General features: G+C 42.2%; 1 protein-coding gene and 1 long non-coding RNA gene across 7 annotated transcripts in view; one reads left to right on the plus strand and one right to left on the minus strand.

Annotated features, from left to right (window-relative positions):
• Nucleotides 1–8,466: 8,466 nt before the first annotated feature.
• Nucleotides 8,467–24,952, minus strand: part of LOC138765175 (uncharacterized) — a 51,013-nt gene continuing 34,527 nt past the window's right edge. For all 6 annotated transcript variants that reach the window (XM_069942068.1, XM_069942067.1, XM_069942073.1 and 3 more), the window contains 5 exons: nucleotides 23,297–23,453; nucleotides 21,972–22,471; nucleotides 18,957–19,012; nucleotides 14,522–14,574; nucleotides 8,467–12,462 (listed from right to left, as the gene is read on the minus strand). In XM_069942068.1, the coding sequence (XP_069798169.1) occupies nucleotides 14,538–14,574; nucleotides 18,957–19,012; nucleotides 21,972–22,471; nucleotides 23,297–23,453 (750 nt within the window). In that variant the 3' untranslated portion in view covers nucleotides 8,467–12,462; nucleotides 14,522–14,537. The remainder of the gene's footprint in view (nucleotides 12,463–14,521; nucleotides 14,575–18,956; nucleotides 19,013–21,971; nucleotides 22,472–23,296; nucleotides 23,454–24,952) is intronic.
• LOC138765176 (uncharacterized) lies at nucleotides 13,529–15,364 on the plus strand. Its single transcript, XR_011358516.1, has 2 exons — nucleotides 13,529–13,638; nucleotides 14,544–15,364. It is a non-coding gene; the product is annotated as an uncharacterized lncRNA (long non-coding RNA).

The raw sequence follows: 24,952 nt of genomic DNA on the forward strand, positions 1-24,952 counted from the left end.
GCCCCATTGCATTCCCAAGCAACAGATCTAAAACCACTCCCCCTCTAGTTGGCGTCTCAACATATTGCTGTAAAAAGCAATCTTGAACACAATGCATAAATACTAAGCCATCCTGCCCTTTTACTGACTGCGTTTTCCAATCTATGTTTGGAAAATTGAAATCCCCAACCCACACCACCCTATTTCTCCTGCACATCTCACCTATTTCCTTGCACATTTACTCTTCTAGTTCCCTTTCCCCATTTGGAGGCCTATAATATACCCCCATAATAGTAATCTCACCTTTCTTATTTTTCAGCTCTACCCACACTGCCTCCCTCGACGAGCCCTCCAGTCTACCTTGCCTCAGCACTGCTGTAATACCCTCCCTGACAAGTAATGCCACACCTCCCCCTCTTAATCCACCAACTCTGTCACATCTAAAGCAGCAAAATCCTGGAACATTCAACTGCCAGTCACAACTTTCCTTCAACCACATCTCGTTAAAGGCCACACCATCATAATGCCACATGTCAATCCACACCTTTAACTCATCCAGCTTTCTTACTACGCTCCTCGCGTTAAAATAAATACATCTCAGGGATCTCCTACATCCTACCTTCTGCATATCCTCCTCTCTTCCATTCTCACAATTTTCACTACAACATCTTTTTACTACTTCTTGCTTTTCCTCCCTCAAATTATTCAAACTTGTATTTTTCTGTAGCCTACTAACTCTCACCCTGCTGTCCTGCCTAACTTGAAAACCCTCTCCCCAACCATACTAGTTTAACCCGCCCCCCCCTGACAGCGCTAGCAAATGCCCCCGCCAGGAGACTGGTCCCTCTGGGATTAAAATGTAACCCATCATTATGGCATAGGTCCCATCTTCCCCAAAAAAGGTCCCAGTGGTCCAAGAACTTGAAACCCTGTCTCTTACACCACCCCTTTAGCCACACGTTTAACCTCCACCTAATTCTATTTCTGCCCTCACTGTCACGTGTCACAGGAAGCAATCAGAGATTACCCCCTTAATGGCCCTCCTTTTAAGCTCCCTACCCAACACCCTATACTCATTCTGCAGGACCACTTCCTCCTTCCTTCCAACATCATTGGTACCAACATGTACCTCAGGCTCCTCACCCACCTCACCCACCCCTTTTAGGATGTTCTGAATGCGCATAGTCACATCCTGGACCCTGGCACCAGGGAGGCAAACCACCATCCAGTTTTCATTATCGCGTCCACAAAAACCTCTGTCTGACCTCCTAACCATTGAATCCCCTATGACTATCACCCTTTTCTTTTATCCCTACCTTTCTGGGTCACAGAGGTTGACACCACACCTCTGCCCGCCATAGTCTGACTATCACCCTCCTCAGTACTCAAGGTGGAGTATCAATTTCTGAAGATTACAAACTCGGGTGCTTGCACATGAACGATCCCTCCCTTTCCTCCTCCTAACGGTAACCCACTGCCCCTCCTCCCGTGGGCCCCTGTGCGACCACCTGCCTGTAGCTCTTATCTACGATAGCCTTATTCTCCCTAACCAGAGTGAGGTCATCGAGCTGCGGCTCAAGTTCCCTGACTCGGTCCCTTAGACGCTGCAACTCAGCCCACTTTGTGCACATGTGGATGTCCGGGAGATTTAAAGACTCCATGACTTCCCACATGTGACACTGAGAGCAGAAAACTGCCCTCACACTCATCCTTCCTCCTTCTCCTCACACCTTACAAAGTAAAAAAATAAACAGATATATATTAAATTAACTGTGAATGTCTTACCTTTTGCCCAGCATGCTCATCCTCAGCCTCTGCTCGCCAAAGCCTCAAAGACCCACTTCTTCACTGTGCCACTCACTCACTGGGCCCTTCCTTGCTGGCCGCTCCCTTATACTTACCGTCCTTTTATTGGCCCCTTGGCCAATTAACCCCCTCACTCTCTCCAAGCTCCTCCTCCTCCAGATAGTCATCCGAAATCCAGTCACCGCCTGCTCTGACTCACAGCCCGAACCAAGTAGGCCCAAGCCCTGGTAAGCCCTGGAATTTAACAAGTTGTAGTGAACTGGGAATTCATTACTGATGGCCTAATGACTGGCTCCTCCCCCAACTCCGCCCCCACATAATCCCGATAAAAACCTTGGATCCCTGCCAAAAGCTCAGTTCAGTCCAAAGACTATTGTGTGTTATTCTTACTGAATTAAAGTGTGTTGTTAAAGTGCTCTCAGTTGCGCTACAATTTTATTCAGTAAAAAGAGAATGGAAGCTCTGTTGAAACTAACGATGCTCATAATCGACCCTCTGTCCCCAGAGGCTCCGGAGGAATTCACGTACTGGTTGGAGTGCTTCCAAATGTACCTGGCAGCCACATAAATGATCTACTCCATGGATGAACTCAAGAGGTCAGCGCTCCTCTCATGCGTCGGACCTAAAAGATTCCCAATCGTCAGGGACTGCACTTCTTATGAATCGGCCATCGAAAGGCTGAAGGCTTACTACGTGAGGCCCCAAAATGTTGTCTTAGTGAGACATCAGCTCTCACAATGGAAGCAGCGGCCTGGTGAGTCCATTGAAGATTTTGCCCTTGTTCTACAAGTACTGCGAGGAACTCTGGGTACATAGATGGCCCGAGAACAGGAAGACGAGCAGGTCTAGGATGCTCTTGTCGGTGGCATGAGGTCCAAGTACATCAGGCAATAGTTGCTGGAGCAAGGCAGCATGGCGCTGTCTGACAAGGTGCAACTGGCCAAGTCTCTGGAGATGGCCCAACTGGGAGCTGATAACCTGGAAGGCACCCTCCAGGATGATCTGGTTCCCAGAGTGGCTCCACACACAGCATCAGCCCTGATGACAGTGGCCTTTGGCATTAAGGGATGCTTCTTCTGTGGCTGGCAGCAGCACCCAAGAACTCAATGTCCTGCTAAAGACTCCATCTGCTCCAGTTGTGGTAAGAAGGGGCACTGGGTGAAGATCTGCAGGGTGAGGGGGAGTTTTGAGAGGTCCAACATGTGCATGGCCCCCGCCAGGCTGACTGAGGTGAATCAAAAGCCCAATCCCACGACCTCCCAATGCCAGTGTTGTGTGCCAAGACACTGCGAGGACTGTGACGTGGGAAACCCCAGCGGCCATCTTGCTGCGTTAATCACTCAAACTGCACAATAACTATTTAGGCATTCACATCGGATCCATGTTGTTCTCCATTACCAGTGGCCGCCTATCCTCTACACCAGTGGTTTTCAAACTATGCCCCTGAACTCACATTCCACCTTAAGTATTCCCTATGCCATCAGTGCTCACTGATTGGTAAGGGATTGCTTAAGGTGGGATGTGAGTGGGAAGGGAAGGTTGAGAATCACTGCTCTAGACCCAATTGTTACTGAAACATTTTGCTTGAGAAAAATTGTCATTGGCCCATTTCCTTTGGAGTTATGAAACTGTGCACATAACGAGTCAATTAGATACGATTAAAGCAGTGGTTTTCAAACCTTTTTCCACTCACATTCCACTTTAAGCAATCCCTTACTAATCACAGAGCACATGGCATAGGGATTACTTAAGGTGGAATTTGAGTTTAGGGGGAAGTTTGAAAACCACTGCTCTACATGGTACAAGACTTAAATACTATAATGATGTAAGCAGGCACATTAGATGTAAGGGTCCTCGATACCAGTGGCTGCTTATCTTACCACCCTCTCCCACATGTGTACTCCAGACAGGGACTTCAGCAGACAATCCAATCCCGGTACCTTGGGGTGCAGCTCAGAGTTAAATAATATACGGTTTCTAACATTCTCTGACAAGATGGGGACTTAAATGGACACTCCCAGTTTCCTGCACCAATGGGGAGGGAGGGAGGGAGGGGCAGCTCAATGCTAAGTACTGCCAAACAATACTACAGTCCCCCTCTAAGTGTAGTGCACCCCTTACCAAAGACTCCTCCAGCGATGTCCACAGTTATCTGGCATAGAGCAGTGTTCGAAGACAGGTCCAAGGAGCAGAGAGAAAGAACTGTGGCATGTGTAAGAATTTATATGGTTGGGAGCTGGGTGTCTGGCCAAAGATGATGCTGCATCATTCATATGAGCCAACGACAAGGTGTACTCTAGTGGGTGAGTAGATTCCAACCTTGACTTGCAGGTGATGCGACTTCCAAATAGGGTCCAGACAGGGAGGTCACGTGATCCTCCGCAATCCACATACAACTGTTCCCCAGGTGCTTTATACTTTTGAGACAAACAAATGTGTGCATGTTGAGTCCTGATGCAAATTGATTCACACAGTCAATTATGCAATACTTAGACTCCAAGGATCATTCCGAGTCCCAGTCACTACCCATAATGCTTGGGGCTGGTCACGAGTCCCTTCACTGGACTTCTGGAGTCCAAGGCTCTCTGCTTTTCCTAAACCTTGGTCTCCTGCCTCAGGTGGCATTGGTGCTGACTCCCCTCCCTGGGTTGGGGAGGCTGGCTCTGGTCTTGCTGACTTCACTGCAGACCACAGAGGCAGAGTTGTCACTCTCCCTACCTCTCCCTACCTTAATCTGCCACTATGGACTTCCAGAAAGTACTCTTGGATTGTCCAATCAGAGGCAAGGTGGAAAGGCCACTGTTGTGGACCAATTTAAAAAAAAAGTATTCAAGAACTGATGAAAGGTTAAACAAAATATGCTGGAGGAACTCAGTGGGTCGAGCATCACCAATGGGAGAAAAATGGATGTTTGTGATTGAAACCCTCTTTCATGTGAAAAAGGCTCCCTCCCTCTCCCCGTCCCACCCCACCCCCTCAGGACCCCCCTTAAATCCACCTTTTCCTCTTAACACTGACCTCTTTTCTCCTCATCCTGGGTCTTGACAAAGGGCTTCAGCCCAAACCTGGACCATTTTTTTCCTCCAACTGACGCTGCTCCTCTCCCTGATTGTGTTTAGCTTCAGATTCCAGCATCCATGATGTCCTGTGTGTCTCCAGCTGATCAAAGGTGGTTAGGAACACCTATTCTTGCCGGTCTTACGACCTGGGCTCATGTCTTGTTCAGCTGGTTTTGTATCAGGGATCAGTTTGGTCAACCATCCCATGATTCTTAGCTCGCTGTTCTGCTTGGCCAGGGTTGTCCACTCTGTCTTCACTGGAGTTCCATCCCTTTCAATTTGTCCAGCTCTCCCTCAACATTTCATGCTGGTCAACACTGGCAATAGATTGGTTTTGCAGCTATTTAATTTAGAAACACAGCAAGGTAACAGGCCCTTCTGGCCCATGAATTCATGCTGCCCATGTGACTAATTAACTCACAGATCCTGTATGTCTTTGGAATGTGGGAGGAAACCCTTTCAGACATGGGGAGAATGTACTAACTCCTTACAAACAGCGCCGGATTCGATCCTTAGTCTCTGGTGGTGTAATAGTGTTGTGGTAGCCGTCCTGCCTTTGAAGCATCTCAGTTTTCTGATGTTGAATTCTTTTGTGTAGTTTGCTGATCCAGTGTGATATTCCAAACAGTTTTTTGCCCTGAATACACTGGTAATTGCCTGGTTATTGAGGGTATATCCCTTTTCTTCTCTTGAACAGACTTGAATGTTAACTGTTTTGATTGCCATCTGTTTATTGAAATGACCAAATTGAAATGTTAAGTTTCAAATTAAATATACATTTTTGTTGTTGGAAGGTAACGGCCCTTTAAAATCTACGCTAATCCTCTCAAAAGGTCAGGTTGCCTTGATAAGAGTGGCCTCTGGAGCTTTGAAGTATTGCGGTTTGATTTCTGCGCAAACAGGACAGCTTTTAGTCAGTTTCCTGACTTCTTCCAGGGAGTAAGGAAGGTTGTTAGCCCTGATGTAGTGGAAGAATCTCGTGACTCCTGGGTGGCACAGTCTGCTATGGATCTCATTTAGTCCCTCCAGCTGAGCACCAGCAGCAGATCGTGACAATGCGTCAGAGGGATGATTTAACCTGCCCGGTCTGTACTGGATCCCATAATTATAAGTTGAGAGTTCTATTCCCCAGCGTGCCATCTTATCGTTCTTGATTTTACTTTTGTGTTTATCCATGTAGGCTACAGATTTCTGATCAGTGACAAGAGTAAATTTTCTGCTCGCTAGAAAGTGTCTCCAGTAGCGAACAGCTTCAATAATAGCCTGGGCTTCTTTTTCAATGGAAGAATGTTTAAGTTCAGATCCACGTAACATGCGGGAGAAGAATGCCACAGGTCTGCCCTTTTGATTAAGGGTTCCTGCCAAGGCACAATCTGAAGCATCAGTTTCCACTTGGAATGGGACATCTTCATCAATGGACGAGAGTGCAGCTTTGGCAATATCAGCTTTAATTCTCTCGAAAGCGTTCAAGGCCATTGGAGAGAGAGGAAAAGATTTAGTGTCAAACAGAGGGCGTGTCTTCATGGCGTAGTCCTGAACCCATTTGCAGTAGTAGGAAAAGAATCCCAAACACCTTTTAAGGGCTTTTGCTGAGTTTTGGGGTGGTAACTTCTTAAAGGGGGCCATTCTTTCTGGGTCAGGGCGGATTTCACCCTTGCAGACAATGTAGCCCAGAATGGGTAACTCTGTCACGCTGAACACACATTTGCCCTCGTTAAATATAAAGTTGAGTCCTTTAGCTGTTGCTAAAAATTTCTTTAAGTTGTTGCTATGCTCAGCCTGTGTTTTCCCACAGATAGTGACATTATCTAGATAGGGAAATGTACCCTGTAACTCATACGTCCTAACAATCTTATCCATTTCCCTCTGAAACACTGACACACCATTAGTGACTCCAAAAGGTACCCTTTTAAACTGGTATAACCCCCATCAGCCTCAAAGGCTGTATAGGGTCGTTTCTTTTTTTTAATGGGGATTTGGTGGTAAACTGCTTTGAGGTCGATAGTGTATTGTATTGTGCTATCTGATTAATAATTTCATTGATACGTGGCAGGGGGTAGGCATCCAGGTTCGTGGAACGGTTGATTGTCTGGCTGTAGTCAATAGCCAGTCATTTCTTAGTGTGATTTTTCACAACTACCACCTGGGCTCGCCACGGACTCTTACTGGGTTCAATTCTCCCTCTTTAAGCAATCTGAGTCTCAGCTTTGATAAACTCATGATCCTCTTTGCTGTAAGAACGGCTCTTTGTGCCAATCGGCCGACACTCGGGGGATAAATCACTGAAAAGGGAGGGAGCTTTGATCTTTAATGTGGACAGACCACAGTAACTAGCGTGGGGGATGGTAAGTGTGGGTAGTGGCACACCGAAATTTAACACTACTCTGTTCATCTGAGATTGAATATCTAACCCCAGTACCACAGGGTCTCAGAGCTCCAGCATAATAAAGAGCCACACTGGCTGTTCTACAAAATGCCAGGCAATGTCCCTGCAAATTTTAAGTAACTTTACACTTGTCCTGTACAGTTTTTGTAAGTTCACTACAAGCCATTGATATCTTTCGGTTCGCTGGATATCTCCGTAGGTTTAAGGCTCTGGCAACTCTCTCGTGGATGTAGCTGTCAGCACTCCAAATCTATTAAGACAATCAAGAGTCTCACCATTCACCTCCCCTTTCATAGTCGACCGTTCCAGTCCGTAACATCCCCCAAGCTTTAGTCAATTGAGCTATCTCAGGGGATCTCACCTCACTGTCACTTGAAGTCAATTCAGCCTGCTCGTCTGAAGATTCCCCCTTTTCACAGTTGTCTTCCATTCCAGCATCTCCAGGACACATTTTCTTGGTGCTTCTCTTCTTTTTCTTATCAGTGGGAGTACTTTTTGCCTTACATGCTTTAGCGAAGTGGCCGAGTTTCCCACAATAGCTGCAGGTAGCAAATCGAGCCAGGCACTTCTGTCTGGAGTGCCAGCTCTTATCACAGAAGTAGCATTTTTCAGGAGTTTGCCTTTTTCTTTCCTTTGGGGTTCCAGCACTCCTGGATGTTTCCTTTTCGGTTTCTAGCATTTCACTGGACCCCATGGCACTTCTCAGTGTTTTGGCTAGAGTGACTGCCCGGTCTTAGGTTAAGGGCTTCGTCTCCAGCATCCACTGTCGGATGAAACTGGAGTCAATCCCGTTGATGAAAGCATCCAGCTTCAAGGCATTGCGGTGTTGTTGTACATTGACTGCCCTGACATCACATTCATTTGCCAGCGAGTCGAGGGCCAGTGGATAGGCAGCATCACTTTCCCCGGGTTTCTGGCATCTAGTCAGCAACTGGTGTCGAGCAAGCACCACGGCATAGTAAGCAGACAGACGTTCCCGGGCTATAGCCAGAGTGGTAGCTCCTTGTGTTACAGCGAAAGGGACCTCACCCAGCAGAGAGTTCAGGTGGCTCCACTGTATCACCTCATCTACCATTTGCTTCGAGCTATGTAGTAATCGAAACAAGCAATCCAGTGGTTGAAAATTTCTCTGGCCCTCGGGGCAGACTGGTCAATTATCAGCCACTCTGGCTTGAGGGCTGCATCCATTTCTGCTAGTAAAATTGAAGTGCCAGTTGATGAAGTAGAGAAAGATGATGTGGTCAAACAATAATCATGGCTTTTATTAGCAGAAACTCATGGTACATTAATGAAAGACAATAGGTGCATATACAGTTATATATCCAAGGGGAATGTCCTTAACAGTAGACATAATGCACAGACAATGTTAGTACAGCAAGGCTCACCAGAGGGGAGACAGGCAGCTTGGCAGACATTCACCACAGTTGCATTTTGTAGAACAGCCAGTAGGAGATAAGTCATCCATTTCAATCTAGTTTAAACTGAATTCTTCCATTAACCCCGCCATCACCCTGCCTACAGCACAAATGACTGAATGAATTGATCTTGCAATCTCTTACCAAGTCAATACTTGCCAGAGGATTTGAGCCTGTGCTGTTTTGTACAAATATATGTTACAGTAACAGTACATTAATTGTTACAGTACATTAAAATCTTTCAGGCTTAATTAAGATTATTTACATCTTCTTCTTGCATTCTAGAGAGTCATTCTGAATTGTAAATATTACTATAAAACCCTGTAAACAAGAGACATGTAGCTTTGCTTGGACTATTTGAAAAAGTGGGAATATTTAAAACCATATAACCATATGACAATTACAGTACAGAAACAGGCCATCTCGGCCCCTCTAGTCCACACTGATTTAAGAGATCTCCACTAGTTCCACCTACCTGCTCCCCGTCCATAACCCTCCAATTCCCTCACATCCATGTAATCACCCAACCTTCTCTTAAATGACAACATTGATCCTGCTGCAACCACCTCTTCCGGAAGGTCATTCCACTCAGCCACTCTCTGAGTGAAGAAGTTTCCCCTCATGTTACTTCTAAACTTTTGCCCCCTAACCCTTAATTTATGACTCCTCGTTCCAATCTCACCTACCCTCAAGGGGAAGAGCCTATTCACATCTACTCTGTCTATCCCCCTTATAATTTTAAATACCTCTATCAAATCCCCTCTCAACCTTCTATGCTCCAATGAATAAAGACCCAGTTGACTCAATCTTTCCTTGTATTCTAGACACAGCAATCCCGGCAACATTTTAGTAAATCTCCTCTGCAGCCTCTCTACCTTATTGATATCCTTCTTACAATTTGGGGACAAAATATTCCAAATTTGGCCTCACCAAAGCCTTGAACAGTCTCAATATCACCTCCCAGCTCCTATATTCCATGCTTTGATTTATAAAGGCCAGCACACCAAAAGCCTTCTTTACCACTCTATCTACATGAGAATCCACTTTCAAAGAACGATGAACCATTATTCCAAGATCCCTCTGTTCCTGTGCATTCCTCAATGCCCTCCCCTTCACTGCATATATTCTGTTTTGATTATTCTTCCCAAAATGAAGCACCTCACACTTATCGATATTAAACTCCATCTGCCATCTTTCAGCCCACTCATCTAAGCCATCCAAATCTTTCTGCAGTCCCCAAAAACCATGTTCACTATCCACAACTCTCCCTATTTTTGTATCGTAACCATATTTATTCAGCTCTCATGTTAGAAATAGAGGTAGCAATGGGCTATTCAGGATCTCGCGATCCAGGGCAAATCTTTTACATGTGAGAAACTGGAAAATGCTGCCAGAAACCTTTTAACCTAAAACATAGTCATAGAAACTTGCCCTTATGGAATTCACAAAGCACCAAAAAACTCAAATTAGAGGTACAGAACAAAAATTCCCACCTGAAATTTATGAGGAGAAAGATAACTAAAAACATGAAAGAAACAACAATTTTTAGATCAATTTTTTGACAGTTAATGTTAAGTAAAATTGCATTCAGACACTTGATTATAGGATCATTACCTCACTGAAATGCAGGGTGAACTGTATCCAAAGATCTGTTAGTTTATTAAATGAAGCTCTTTACCATATCTTCTGTTATCTTCACACTGTACATGGATGCACTACCCCATCATTACCATGGATAATCAGGAGGTGACCATTACAACCACCACATCCCCTTGCAGAACATCCCAAACATTTGCTATAAATTACAGCTGTTTGTTTTCCAATCATAGAGAAAATGAAGCCACAGGATTTTGGAAAAATCCATTTTATTCAATTTTTTGGGATGAGCACATTTACTTCCTACTCTTAAAAGCCTTTGAGAAACTGGCCCTCTTCAAGAACTGGTGCACCTCCGTGCTCATTGGGAAGGGAGTTCCAGGATTTGGACCCAGCAAACATGAAGGAAGGGTGATATAATTCCATTCAGGATTGGGAGGTGCATGATTGATTATAAATCAGGAGACAGGAAGTTTAATCACAAAGTGAACATTAATACAGTCTTAGAACATAGAACAAAACAACAAAGGTACCCTTTGGCACATGTCAGAGTTGAAAATGATGCCAAATAGAACTAATTCTCTGTTGTCTTCACATGATTCATATTGCTCTATTCTCTGTTTAGAAGCCTTTTCAATGGTATAGTCATATTTGCTTCTACCAGTATCCTAGCAATCTGTTCCAGACACCTAACACCCTTTGTGTAAAAAAAAAACAGGACCCACATTTCTCCTGTAAACAATTACATTATGATGTAAATGACACAAGTGTAACAATCACTGACCCCTAAGTCAGCTTGCACCTCAAAGTGGCCTGTGAAATGTTAGACAGTCATTACGAATAACCCCACCATCATAACATCTTGTGGGTTTCAATCAAGCTCCCTCACTTTTTGAAACTCCATTGCAAGCAAGTCCAGCTTGTTCAACAAAAGATTATCTGCCTGTTTCACATATTAAGCCAATACACATTCCTTGAACTCTTATAACACAATACCATCCTTCCTTAACTAAGGAAACCCATGTTACATCTTGTTATTCAAGACATAGTCGGATCAATACCCAATATAACTGAAGCATTACCTCCCTACTTTTGCATTGAATATCTTAGCAATAAACAATTCCATTGTTAGATTTCTGCGATTTCCGCTGAGATCACCTGACTGGACTCTAGTGATTCGCATAGCATCCATTCAGCTCATCACATTTCTTGGTGTGCCTCTCACTTTGGGCTTAACACTGGGATTGGGAGCTAATTCCTCTTCAAATCATATCATTGGTTCCTCTTTGAGTCAAGGTAATTTGGCAACTTTTCAAAAAATATCTTTAAATTAAGGAAACCGTAGAATTCAGAGTTGGACATTTTTGTTCAGCTATTTTCCTGTGGAAAATCTCACATTTCCAACATTGTCAGTGATTATATAAACTCAAGTCGACTTAAAAGTTATTGTAGAATATTGCCTTTATGAACACAATTCTCGTCGGGGTGGGAATTTATAACCAAGATTAAGTATAATTCGGACTCTATATCAGCATTTGAGTACATTGGATGGTCAGCTATAAGATGACGCATTGACGTGAGTTGGAATTGGAGTGGATCTCTTGTTAGTTAGCAACGACTAGACAATTCAGAATTAGGACAAAAATTATATTATTCAAGGAACTCAGTGCGATATGTTATGACATGCTTATTAAATAGTGACTTGGTAAAGTCAGATTATTATCTCTACCACAAGTCTGTTATGGTGAATCGGTAATATGTTGTCTCTAAACTCGTGCTTCAACAACTATTCTATTGGTTAGGTTATTTTTCTCTCTAAAATTAGTATTAAAAATAGTTTCTCATCAAGAATTCATCCTTCTACAGAAACCAATTTGGTTTCTCAAAATGTCTCCAACCATTGGCAGATTCTGATCCTGTAGGATTCACAAGGATTCAGTTCAAGCTACCTTGTGAAAAACAAGATCCTCTTCACATTTCACATGTTTATTAATTTTTTAAAAATCCCTTCCTTTATGGCAGGAGTCCACATTCTTTGGCTTCTCATCAGTGCTAAAGCAAATCAAGACAAGCTGCAGTCTGTAGCCAGCACTATTTCACGAGTTCAGATCATGTTTTTCGTGTGACCATTCATGACATCTTCGCATATTATTAATGGATGTGGAAAAACACAAATACTGCCTGCTTCACAGAAGCCAAACACCTCAGAATTCCACAAAATCTGCAACAAAGAAAACTGGAAGTTAACTCCAATGAGGAATAGAAAATAATTGTTAATCAAAGTCAGTCTATTTATTGTTTTAGGCATACAGCACAGTAACAGGCTCTTTTGGCCCATGAGCCCATGCTGCCCCAATTACACCCAGTTGGCCTATAACCCCCCCCGGGAGGAAACCGAAGCCCCAGGAGAAAACCCATGCAGACGTGGGAGAACCTACAAGGTTCTTACGGACAGCATGGGATTTGAACCTTGGTCCAGGTCGTTGGCACTGTAACAGCATTGCGTTAACAGCTACACCAATTGTGTCACCCAAAACAGAATGATCTCAACAGAATTTGAGGACCTGCTGCCTTTCCTTTATGAAGTCAGGTTGTCAGGGATAGGTGATTAAATGGAACTGATGTTCAGATAGCAGAGTAAGCTTGAGGTAGTGTTCGATGTTTTTATTTATTTTGTAACTAATGGGGAATTCCCACCATAATAAAAAGTGCTTAAAGATTATTGTCATAAGCTTTGTACAATGTACATATGAACCAAAATCTTTACTTGCTACAGTTGAACAGATAAAGTCAGTCGTATAGCGTGGTAAAAGGCCCTTTGGCCCAACTAACCCATGTCAACCAAAAAGGTCCCACCTACACCTGCCTGCTCATATCTCTTAAACCCATCCTATTTATGTATAAAAAAAACTTCACTAACAACCACAATAGTATACAAATGAATTGAAAAGAGACATTAAATACACTGTTCAGCAGTGCATGAGGCCATGGACAAACAGGATGGAGGTGGGGTAAATCACCTCCAATGTTTGTTTCCACAATGCATCAATTTTGAAGTTGTATGTGCAGTTATAAAATATATGTCTAGTGGAAAGACCATTAAGCCTTTTTTTTAAATGCTATTTTTGAAATGTATAAAAAAAATTAATCAATTTGTACAAACAGCCCTTTGGAAGACAGCAATGTGATAAGAATCAGATGTTTGCTGAGAGCTAAATATTGGCCTGGTACCAAATATCTGTTCTTTGACAGAATGCTTTCGGATCTATTACTCATGAGGGCAGGAAGGGTTTTTGTTTATTGTAAAAACACAGAAATGCTGGAAGAACTCAGTCGTAGGAGGTAAAGATATAGAACCAACGTTTTGGGCCTGAGCCCTTCTTCAAAGTACGAGCAGGTAGGCATCTGATTTAAAAGGCGAGGGGAGGAGGGAAGAATGAACAGAGAGAGAGAGAAAAAGAGAAAGCTAGAGAAAGGAGATATAGGATGGTGGAAGGAAGGGGGGGAAGGGCAGACTAAAGGAAACTAGAGGTCGATGTTAGAATTGCAGTGTCGGTGGCCAGGAAGTGCATTGCAGTGACTTTGAAGTTCAACTCTATTCTTAGTATCGAGTGATGGAACAAGGAAATGCAAAGTTGCGTTCCCCTGGAGAAAAAAACTTACAATCTGAGAAACAAGTACAGCACCTTTCGGAAGATTTGGCAGCCATACATGCACTACATAGGGGCATGGAAGTGATTGTTTTACCGTTCCCTGCTGTGGCTCCCTCTCTCCCGCATTGATCCCGATCAAGGAAAGTCAAGAATGATCCCCGACCCGGAAGCCGTCCGTGGAGCCATTTCTTTTTTATTATTTGTACTTTTATTCATTTTCTTGATGTTAATGTGTGTTATTTTTATTGACATTGTAGTATGAATGAATCGTTTAGTTTTATAGATGGGGGAGGAGGGTGGGTAATGACATGGGCTTGTATCTACAGACATAGAGAAAAGGAGTACATATACATGCACATGAGATTGTGAACTGCCATCGTTGGCAGTATGCGGTATATGACTGTACAGACCCTCTATGAAAAATTATAAATAAAATTTTCCAAAAAAAGAAGTCAATGTTAGATATCTGGAATATGTCTTCCTGATTCTGTCTCTGAAGTTGATGATGTCATCAGCCCGGTGACCCCAGAGGGTTGAACAGTGTAACACTGTAGTACCAATCAACTTCGGATGTTTTCACATCCACATGGGTTATTTAGGTGTAAAGTTTTTTTTAAAAAGACTTACTTCTCATTCTGCTCTTTTACAGTTCCACGTTGGTTTCATCCAGAGAAGTGTTGCTGTAAAGAGAAAATTGCTACAGGTTGATTGGTAGTCTAAAGACCTTTAAGCCTTTTTTGGTAGTCTGAAGGGAAAGATATCACAATGAACCTTCAACCACAGTGAAACCTTGATTTTACGCGACCTCATTTAACGCAAATTTGGATATAACTCAATGTGTCATTGGACCTTTTTTTTTGGCTCTTTCTGGAATTGAAAGGTTTTTTTGCTGAGTTAGATCAAAATGGAACAAGCTACGAGAAAAAGAAAGTATTTTTCTGTAAAAGATAAGCTTTATGCACTCGATGCAATCAAGACTAAAAGTCAAACTCAAGTTGCACGAGACTTCGGGACACTGGAATCAACACTTTGTAGCTGGAAATCTAAAGAAGAAAAGTTACGAGCGTCGCTTTGCAAAGTTGAAGAAGAAGCAGGGCTAAAAGCCAAATGCCTGAAGACAGTCAAAGATGTCAGCCTTGATGAATCCCTGTACAAGTGGTTAGTCCAAGCTCACTCAGAAGGCCTTCCAATTTCTGGTCCTATTTTCAAAGCTCAAGCCGAGGTTTGATAAGCAAATCCACACTAGCAATGGATGGGAAGACCGATTTCAATGCTGTCACGGGATTTCTCAAGTGTTAGTGTCAGGAGAAATTCGCTCAGCCAACAGTATTGCACCCAGCCAAGATCAAGCCAAGCCAACAGTATTGCCACCAGCCAAGCTCAAGCCAAGCCAACAGTATTGCCACCAGCCAAGATCAAGCAAGGAACACTCGATCACTTTTTTAAAGAAATAAACTGTAAAAGATGATAGCTAATATTCTTGAATGTTTTTATTTGTTTTGTTTACTAAAAATTGAATCAGTTTGAATGCTGATATTCTTGAACCCTGATTTAGCGCGACCCCGCTCTTTTTGCGATAACCTTTTATGGACCCCAATACATTATAACGGGCCACACATTTATTTTATAGCAGAATTTCTCTTGGTGACTGTGTCAGCCATTGGATTAAAGGTGGGTCAAGACAACAGTATGAACAATCAATTGACTTTGTATGGCAAAGAATGCCAACTTTCCTTGTTTTTTTTAAACAGAACTTATGAGAGAAACTATAGCAACATCTCATGATAAAAGCAGGATAAGTTCTCCACAGCCAATCTTGGTCTCTTAAAGCAACATGCTTATCAAATCTAATTAACAGGAAGATTATCCACTCACTATCTCTGGGTTAGTTGGAGATACTGCTTTCACCATATAGAGGCCTTTATCATGCCTGAGGTTTTCCAATAGTTTAACAAAAGCGCTTGAGATAATGCAAGACTTAATCATCTTCAAGTGTTACCAATAACATGGCATGGTTAGTACAATGCTATTATTACAGCACCAGCGATCAGGACCGGGGTTAAAATCCCGTGCTTTCTATAAGGAGTTTGTATGTTCTCCCTAGCAGCTTTCAGGTGCATCTTCTGACTTAACATAACATAACATAACATAACAATTACAGCACGGAAACAGGCCATTAGGCCCTTCTAGTCCGCACCGAACCAAACACCCCTTTCTAGTCCCACCTCCCTGTACAATGCCCATAACCCTCCATCTTCTTCTCATCCATAGACCTGTCCAACCTTTTCTTAAATAATACAATTGACTCCGCCGCCACTATTTCTCCCGGAAGCTCATTCCACACGGCTACCACTCTCTGAGTCAAGAAGTTCCCCCTCATGTTACCTCTAAACCTCTGCCCCTTAATTCTTAACTCATGTCCTCTTGTTTCAATCTTTCCTCCTCCTAACGGAAATAGTCTATCCACATCCACTCTGTCTATCCCTTTCATAATCTTAAATACTTCTATCAAATCCCCTCTCAACCTTCTACGCTCCAAAGAATAAAGACCTAATCTGTCCAATCTCTCCCTATACTCTAGATGCTTAAATCCAGGTAACATTCTGGTCAACCTTCTCTGCACTCTCTCCACTCTGTTTATATCCTTCCTATAATTAGGCGACCAGACCTGCACACAGAACTCCAAATTAGGCCGCACCAACGTCTTATACAGTCTCAACATCACCTCCCAACTCCTATATTCCATGCAATGATTGATAAAGGCCAGCATACTAAAAGCCTTCTTCACCACCCTATTCACGTGAGTTTCTACCTTCAGAGGCCTAGCCTTGACATAATGTTTTGGTTACAGACTGTCAGAGGCCTAGCCTTGATGCAAAATAATCCATTTTTTCAAAGTGATAAGCTATGAGTAAGCAATTTTTGGGTAATATAAGCCATGGTCCCCATGGGTTCCGGTTTCTTCCCACTATTCAAAATGTACCAGGGATGTAGGTTAATGGGGTGTAAATTGGGTGGCATGGACTTGTGAGCCAAAATGGCCTGCTACCATGCTGTATATCTAAATTGAAATAAAATTTTAAAAGCTATTTAGTATTTTCTGAATATAGTAATTTCTATAACACCACTTCATATTGCATGGTTAATGCTTACTGAGAAGGCATCTAAATTGGAGCCTCTGCCCCTTCTTAGAAGAGATTAGGGCCCCAAATAATTGAAACAGTTTGCTAATTGAAGTCTTTGCAACTCTCCATGGAAGAGACTGCTGTCTTTATTGGACAGATGTAAACTCAAGAGGCCACAGCTGTTGGAATCTGGACGACAAACAATTGACGGGAGGAAGCAGACGTTCAGAGGCATCAGTAAGGTGGGGGGGGGGGGGGAGAGAGAGAGGAGAAATGGTCAGAGTTTCAGGTCAAATCCCTTCATTGAGACGGATGTAAAACTACATCGGACAACTGCTGGTCGTTTGGACATATGCCAAACAGGGCCAATCAGATGAGGCAAGATGTTAAAGATATCAAAGGATCAAGGATCCACAATAGCCAGCACACGCTCAGTTCTCGCTGCTACCATCGGACTACCAACTTCAGGAACAGCTGCTGCCCCTCCACTGTCAGATTCCTCAACAACAAACTCAATCAGCGACTCATTTAAGGCCTCTTACTTGTGCTCTTTATTTTTTTTTAAATTCTCTCTGTATTGCACAGTCAGTTTGTTTACATTTCATTATCTGTTAACAGTTCTTTATTTGTTTGCATGTGTACATTGTGTATTTTTTTTTGCACTGCCCATAAGGGGTAAATCTGCCAGGCCAGCAGGAAAAAGAGTCTCAGGATTGTAATGCGTATGTACTCTTGACAATAAATCTGAAATCTGTTCATCTTCATACATAAAGTGGAAATCCGATTGCTTGACAACTAGCTCCCGCTTATGTAAGAAAACGCTTCTGCTTTATTCAAATACAAGCTGCCATAGCTGAGCAATTCAGATGGAGATTAACAGCAGTGAACATCAATGTGAGCCAGACAACCAAGAGGGGCCTTTAGATGGGGAAATGGGGCCAGGTACTCAGATAGTGTCGGTTTGCTCTGTGAACTATAGGCACTAGTGAAAAGGAAAGTCTCTCTGCCACATACCTCACAAAATAGGTATAAAAAAATCATGAGATGGATAGATTGAGAGAATGCACCGAGTCTTATTCCCAGACGAGGGGAAATCAGTAACCAGAGGACATAGGTTTAAGGTGAAGGGTGGTGGGGGGAGATTTAATACGAACCTCGGGGATAACTCTTTTACACAGAGGGTGATGAGTGTGTGGAATGTGCTGCCAGAAGCAGTGTTGCAACTTCTAAGAACTATTTGAACAGATACATGGATAGGATGTTTAGAGGGACATGGGCCAAACTCAAGCAGGTGCATCCATGGCTTGTGATTCTGACTTCAAGCAAATTCATCCATAAATTTTTTAAGCATTTTTCAGAAATAACACCTTCAGTTGTAGAATTGGCAAAAGACAATTCGTTTTCAAAAAAACCCTTTCTCCATACAACATGCAGCAACAAAGCACTTGTATTATCTTTAAGAACACTGATGCTGGTTCACAGTGGAAATCCACTTGAAGGATTATCTTTGGAACTGACAAGGCAATTTTTTTCCACTGACACTTGTAAACTACTTTCTCAAAGAAATGTTAACTCCATTGATACTTTAAGGCCACCTATACTACCCATTGTATGTGGGGCATACAGATTTTACACCATTGTAACTGCCAGGAAGAGAATAAGCAAGATTAATAAATGAGAACTAAATTCACTTTGTTTTCACCAATGCTACTTGACCTGTTGAGTTCCTCCAGTAATCAGATTTTTTGCTCCAGATTTCAGCATCTGCAGTCTCTCTTGTGTACCCACTAATAACGGTTCATGTCAATCAACCTCTTTTTCTGACTGACAAGAAAGAAAATCACTTTTAAGTCAGTTCTCAGGGATAGAACTCTAATGTAACTCAGGGTCAGCTTATACTTTATGAAGTGAGACTGAGAAATTCATTGAATTCTTACCAACACTCTAGCTCCCAAGATTGCATGTTTTGGACACTGTAATGCATCCCCTTCACCTGAAAGATACAGAAACAAAATTGTACTGAGAAGGTTATGATTTATACATTTCCACCTTATTTTTCCATTAGTATCCCTCATGCTAGAATACAAAAAGAGGTGACATTGGATCATTGCCGTTTCAGAGAGTAAAACTGAATTAGTTTAAGTCTGTAGAACCACTGCAGAAACAATGAAAACTCAAGGGACTGCATAAGCTGGAATCTCGAGGTAAAAATAAACTGCAGAGGAACTCAGCAGGCCAAACAGCAACTGTGGGCAAGGGTGAGGGGGTGGGGGCGAAGGAATCTTTGAGACCCTGCATCAGGAATGAGAGAGGAAGGGGCAGGTGGAGGGAAGAATGAGACAGGGAGGCAATAGATGGAATGAGAAGGGGTGAAGGATGACGGATAAAAGGAACCAGATGGAGGAGTGGAGTTAGAAGATGAAGAGCAGTGGGTGATAAGAGGAAGGAGGCAAAGAGGGAAAAAGAGGGGTATGGAGGCATTTTTTTTGGGGGGGTGGGAGGGTCAGGTGAAGGTAGACACAGAAGCTGGAGTGTGAAACAGGAATGTAAAGGCTGCCATTGCTGGAATATGATAACTTGGAGTGATAATGGGAATCACTGACATCGAAGGCAGATGGAACAATAATGGGTAAAAATGGTGGTTCATGGGCAGATAGAACTAGGAGTGGGTGGGGAATGACAATCAGTGATGAGGGCTGAAGTGTGGGTGTGTGTGGAAATGGAGACAAAAATGGGAAGAATGGAGGTGGATCAGAAGCGGGGTTGGGGGAAGAGAGAGAGAGAGTAACACAAAAGTCTGCAGACAATGTGATTGTAGTATAAACGCATAGAAATGCTGGAGGATCTCAGCCGGTCTTTCAGCGACCATAGGAGCTTAAAATATATTACTGACGTTTTGGGCCTGAGCCTTTCTTCAAAGTATAAGCAAGAAACAGGAAAGCATCCAAATAAAGAGTGGGGGGAGAGAGAGAGAGAGAGAGAGAGAGAAAGAGACAGAGAGTGAGAGAGATAGAGACAAAGAGAGAGATAGAGAGAAAGAGAGAGAAATGGAGAGAAAGAGAGAGAGGCAACAGAAATGGAATTTTAAACCCCGACAGCTGAAGGGATCTTAATAAATGTGGGGCAACTGATTGATGTAAGACCCTTTCCATCAACTTACAGTATCTTTGATCTATTACAATCAAGAAGGAGGTGCAGAAGCATCAAAATCAGAACTGCAAAGGAAATAGCTTCTTCCTTCAGGCCATGAAATTGATGAACGAAATCATTCCAAAATATTTATGTATATTTATTTTAAATTACCGTATATTTTGGCATACGTTGGCTGGCGTACAAGTCAACTCCCATTTTTCAGCCTTATTTTAAGGGTTTAATGGTATATCCAGCATTTAGGTTGACCCCAATTTTTGAGATGCCTGAGTTGGCCTGTTGACCACCATATAAGTCAACCCCTAAGGATGGCAGTGCTTGAGATGGTCATTGTGTCAACCTCCGAAGATCGCGCAGATTGATCCGCTGGCATTGACTGGAGGTGATTGCTATTATGGAGGGTCCGTCAATACAATGCAACACATGACGAAAGTATGAAACGAGTTTTAAATTGAAAGTGATAGAAATGGCCAAGAAAACCAACAAATGCGCTGCTTCAAGAAAATTTGATATGTATGAGAAGTTGGTAAGAGATTGGAGGAAGAAAGAAGAGACTTTAATAAAAATACCAAAAAGGCAATGTTCTTTGAGAAAAGGAATCACTTGTTGGGCAGTTGGAAAATCATGTTGCAGATTAGGTTTCAGAACAGAGGCAAAATTGCTACATAGTCACCAGAAATAAAATAAGAACATTTGCCATACAGTGAGCAAGGTCACACTCAGACCTCAGTAAAGATTTTGAGGCGACACTCGGCTGGTGCAACCATTTCATGAACAGGAAGAATCTGGTATTATGACAAAAAAAAAACAAAAATTGCACAGAAACTATCAAAGATCTTGATCATAAAGTTGTAACTTTTGACAAGTTTATCATATGTAACGGGCAAAAATACCAGTTTGCATTTGCAAATATCAGCTACGTGGACGAAACTCCCATGAATTTTGACACAATTGGCAATAGAATAGTGGAATGGAAAGGTGAAAAACTCTACAAAATACAGGCCATGAAAGGACCAGGTTTATCATGGTGTTATCGTGCATGGCCAACAGGACAAAGTTAAGATCTAAGGTAATTCTTCAAATGCACAATTAAATTGAAAATAAAATTCTCTGAGGGTATTTTTGTACATTTTCATGAAAAAGGATGGACTGATGAAAATGGTGTATGCGTGGAACAAGTAGCCAGGTGGCTTATGCAAAGAATGGAGTTTGCTGGTCAGCGATGTGTTTTGAGAAGACTAAAAGTAGATTAGCACTGCATAATACTCACATGGCGGTTATCCCAGGTGGTTTGACGTCTATATTGCAACCTCTCAATGTCTGCTTGAACAAGCCATTCAAAGACCATGTTGCGAGGAATGAAATAAATGAATGTCAAATGAAGACAAAAGGTGGGGAAATTCATGCTACAACATTATAGGTCCTCAGGCCTGAAACATTGTTGAGTTTCTCAACCATTTTTGTGTATTGAATAAGAGTGAGGTTTGGTAAGGGGTGGGGTGGGGGGGAGTATGGAATAGATATAAAAGTTTAACCAGGAGGCTTAGGAGAGGTGATTATTAGGAATTTATTGCTTCTATGAGATGTGGAATCAGAATTGATGAGGGAATTGTAAGGGAGCTTAAGATGGAATAATTTTAATGAATAAAATGAAGGTGGCTGGGATCCTGAGAACCACACCACTGGCAGCTAGCATTCACCAGAACCACCTGCTTCTTTTCTCTATCCATTCTAAGATCTACTTTTAATGCTCTAGAACCAGGAAAGGGGAACCAGCAACTGATTGAGAAATAACTTCTCACCCTTCTCTTCCAGATGTAGATCCAACCAATTGCAATGATTATCAGTAAAACCAAAGCAGTTATTCCAATTAACGGTAGAATTGTACTCCTGCTAGAATTTCCATCTTCGTATGGGTTAGTTCTTCCTGCTTTGATGATGGGTTGTGACTGGGATGCAGCAGAGATGTGTGCTTCAGGTGTCAGCCCACCATTACTACTTGCTGGTTGTGATAAAGTGACGTTATGATGATGTAGATCAGCTGTTGACATGGTGTGGTTGATGATGGGACCCCCACGCTTACCATCTGTCAATTCAATGACTGGGGTAGCCGTGACCTCTGTGTGGGACCTCAGCTTATTATCTGTTACAGTCAGTGTGGGAGGCACCAAGGAACTGGAGGGCTGTGGTGGGCATGTTCTGGGCCATGTTTGAGAGCAAACGGTTGTGAAGAAGTGGTTGGAGGGAGATCCATTGTGAAGGTTAGTCAGGCAAGAATTCAGTTCAGTTGAAGTGCTGAGATCTGCAGGAATAATCATCAAAAAAATCCATTTTATTTAAACCAATTTTTACATTTCAAATACACTATCCCTTTCTGTTCATACACAGACTCTGTGATGTCTCCTACACCTCCATAATATTAATGTAATAAAATACAGACTATAGATCAATGCCACCCAATTTCAACCAACATCATTAAAAGACGATAATTTGTTATGGTTGGAACAGTAGAGAATTCACTGCACAAGGGGAAAGTTGTCCAAGTCCATGTATGATGAAGCTGTAGCAATTGGATAGGTTGAAGAGAAAGCTGCAATGATTCAATGGAAGTGGCAACAATTAAATTATTTTCAAAATATTAGACATCCAACACTGTAACAGGCCATTTTAGCCCTACAAGTCTGTGGCACCCAAATTGCACCTCATTAACCTACATCCCGGTACATTTTTGAAGGGTGGGAGTAAACTAGAGCCCCCGGAAAAAACCCACGTACAAACTCCTAACAGACAGAGCGGGATTCGAACCCAGGTCTGGTCCTGATTGCTAGCGCTGTAAAGGCGTTGTGCCAATCGCTATGCCAATCATAAAAAATGGTATTGGAGGCTTGATACATGGATAAAATACTAAAAGCTATAAAGAGGTTTCTCAGTGACTCAAGTCAATCTCTCAAATATATTCAAAATCCTGCATTGTTAAAAATTGGCTGAGGGCAAAAGAAGGCGTCATAAGAATATAGAATGTATTCAGGTGTGGAGAGAAGGTGTGCTAATGGGACGAAGACAGTTCTTTCAAAGAGCTGTCAGTGATATTAAGGACTACATATTCTCCCAATGAAATTTCACTTACTTCTCTGGGTGATGGGATCCTTTGAGCCTTGACCTTGGGACTCACAGCGATCGAATATGTAGAAATAGTTATCAAAGATACTTTCCATGTAGGAAAACATGTTATTTGTACATCCTATGACAATCTTTGGCATTGGCATCCAGCACTGATGAGAACACTGTGGACAACAATAAAAATAAAAACACTTATTTCCCCACATTGAACAAATTGCTGCTGTATTGTTAGTGGGAAAATGTAAAACCAATCCAATTAACAGGCTTTTCTAAAAAAAAACTGCAATTGAAGTAACTGCTGTGAATGTTCCATTTATCCGAGCCATTTTGAAAGTATGTTTATGGACAAAAGGAAAAAAAATTCTTGATGCGTTATTTACACCCCCACCAATTTTCATGTCATCACTCAACTTACCTCTTGCATTCACATCCAGGTTGTTCATGTATTTATTTCAACCATCAAAAGTCCCTGCACAGACCCTTATGGTTGACCACTGGATCACACTCTTCCAATCAGAAAACAACTCTCCACCACCACCCTCTAACTCTTTTTAAAAAGCCAATTTTAGATCCCTTTTGCCTGCTTCCCCTGGATCCCATAGGCTCGAACATTTGGGGCCAGCAAATCCATCATAAGATTTTCTGACTGGCATTTATCAATAAAGGGCTTTCAGGGTAAACGTACTGGTTAAAGCTGCATCAAATAACTTGGAAAAAACAACATTGATGTCAACATAAGAAGGGATATTTAAAATACTAGCTCGCTCCCTTCTGCACTCTCACTTTTGGTCAAGGGTTCTGAGCAGAGATGTAGATGTTTCTTTTTCTCCTATTGAAATGGCTTGACCCACCAAGATCCCCCAGCAGATTGCGTTCCACAGCATGTTCAAGATGAAGCTTTCCTAGCTAAAGATTCTGGTTTTAAGAATGGATGATATGTGACAAACAGCACAGTTAACTCATATGGAGTAGAACACGAAAGTCTGCAGACACCGTGGTTGAAGTAAAAACACAGTGTGCTGGAGAAACTCAGCAGGTCAAACAGTGTTCTTTATATAGCAAGATACATAATCAATGTTTTGGAGTTGAGCCTGTTGGAACCAACGGGTTAAGTAATCATGGAAAATATGCCTTTGTACTATTCATTATGTATTCATTAATCCATTACTATGTAACAATTTACTATTTACTTCAATTATACTGTTTAAGGGAAATATTAATGCAATTAAGTAACAGCCACAGTATGTAAAAAAGTTGGCTGATTATAGTATGTGTAGAATTTGCTGCCCCCAAATACAAAGAGAGAAAATACTTTCATCCCCAAGGATACACTGCTCATTGTAAAGCACAAGACCGGAGAGAAAACATCAAAAACACACAAGGGAGTAACAGGATAGCAGATAGGAGAAGTTAGACAGGATGAGGTTGGAGGAAGCATAGGGATAGTGATTTATTCTGAAACAGGCCAGTGACAGGAAGATAAGTGTATTGCCAGGATAAGTGATAAGAGTACCATCACTGAGAATGTCAGAGACAAACAAAATGGATAAACCAATTTAGTAGGAATGATAAGTCATAAGGGTACTCGGGAGGTGTTGATTAGAACAGAAGATTATGGCCAGACGAGAACAAAGAAATAATTAGAAATATCTGGGGTATGAAT

This window comes from Narcine bancroftii, chromosome 5, assembly GCF_036971445.1.
Source record: "Narcine bancroftii isolate sNarBan1 chromosome 5, sNarBan1.hap1, whole genome shotgun sequence".
Taxonomy (NCBI): domain Eukaryota; kingdom Metazoa; phylum Chordata; class Chondrichthyes; order Torpediniformes; family Narcinidae; genus Narcine; species Narcine bancroftii.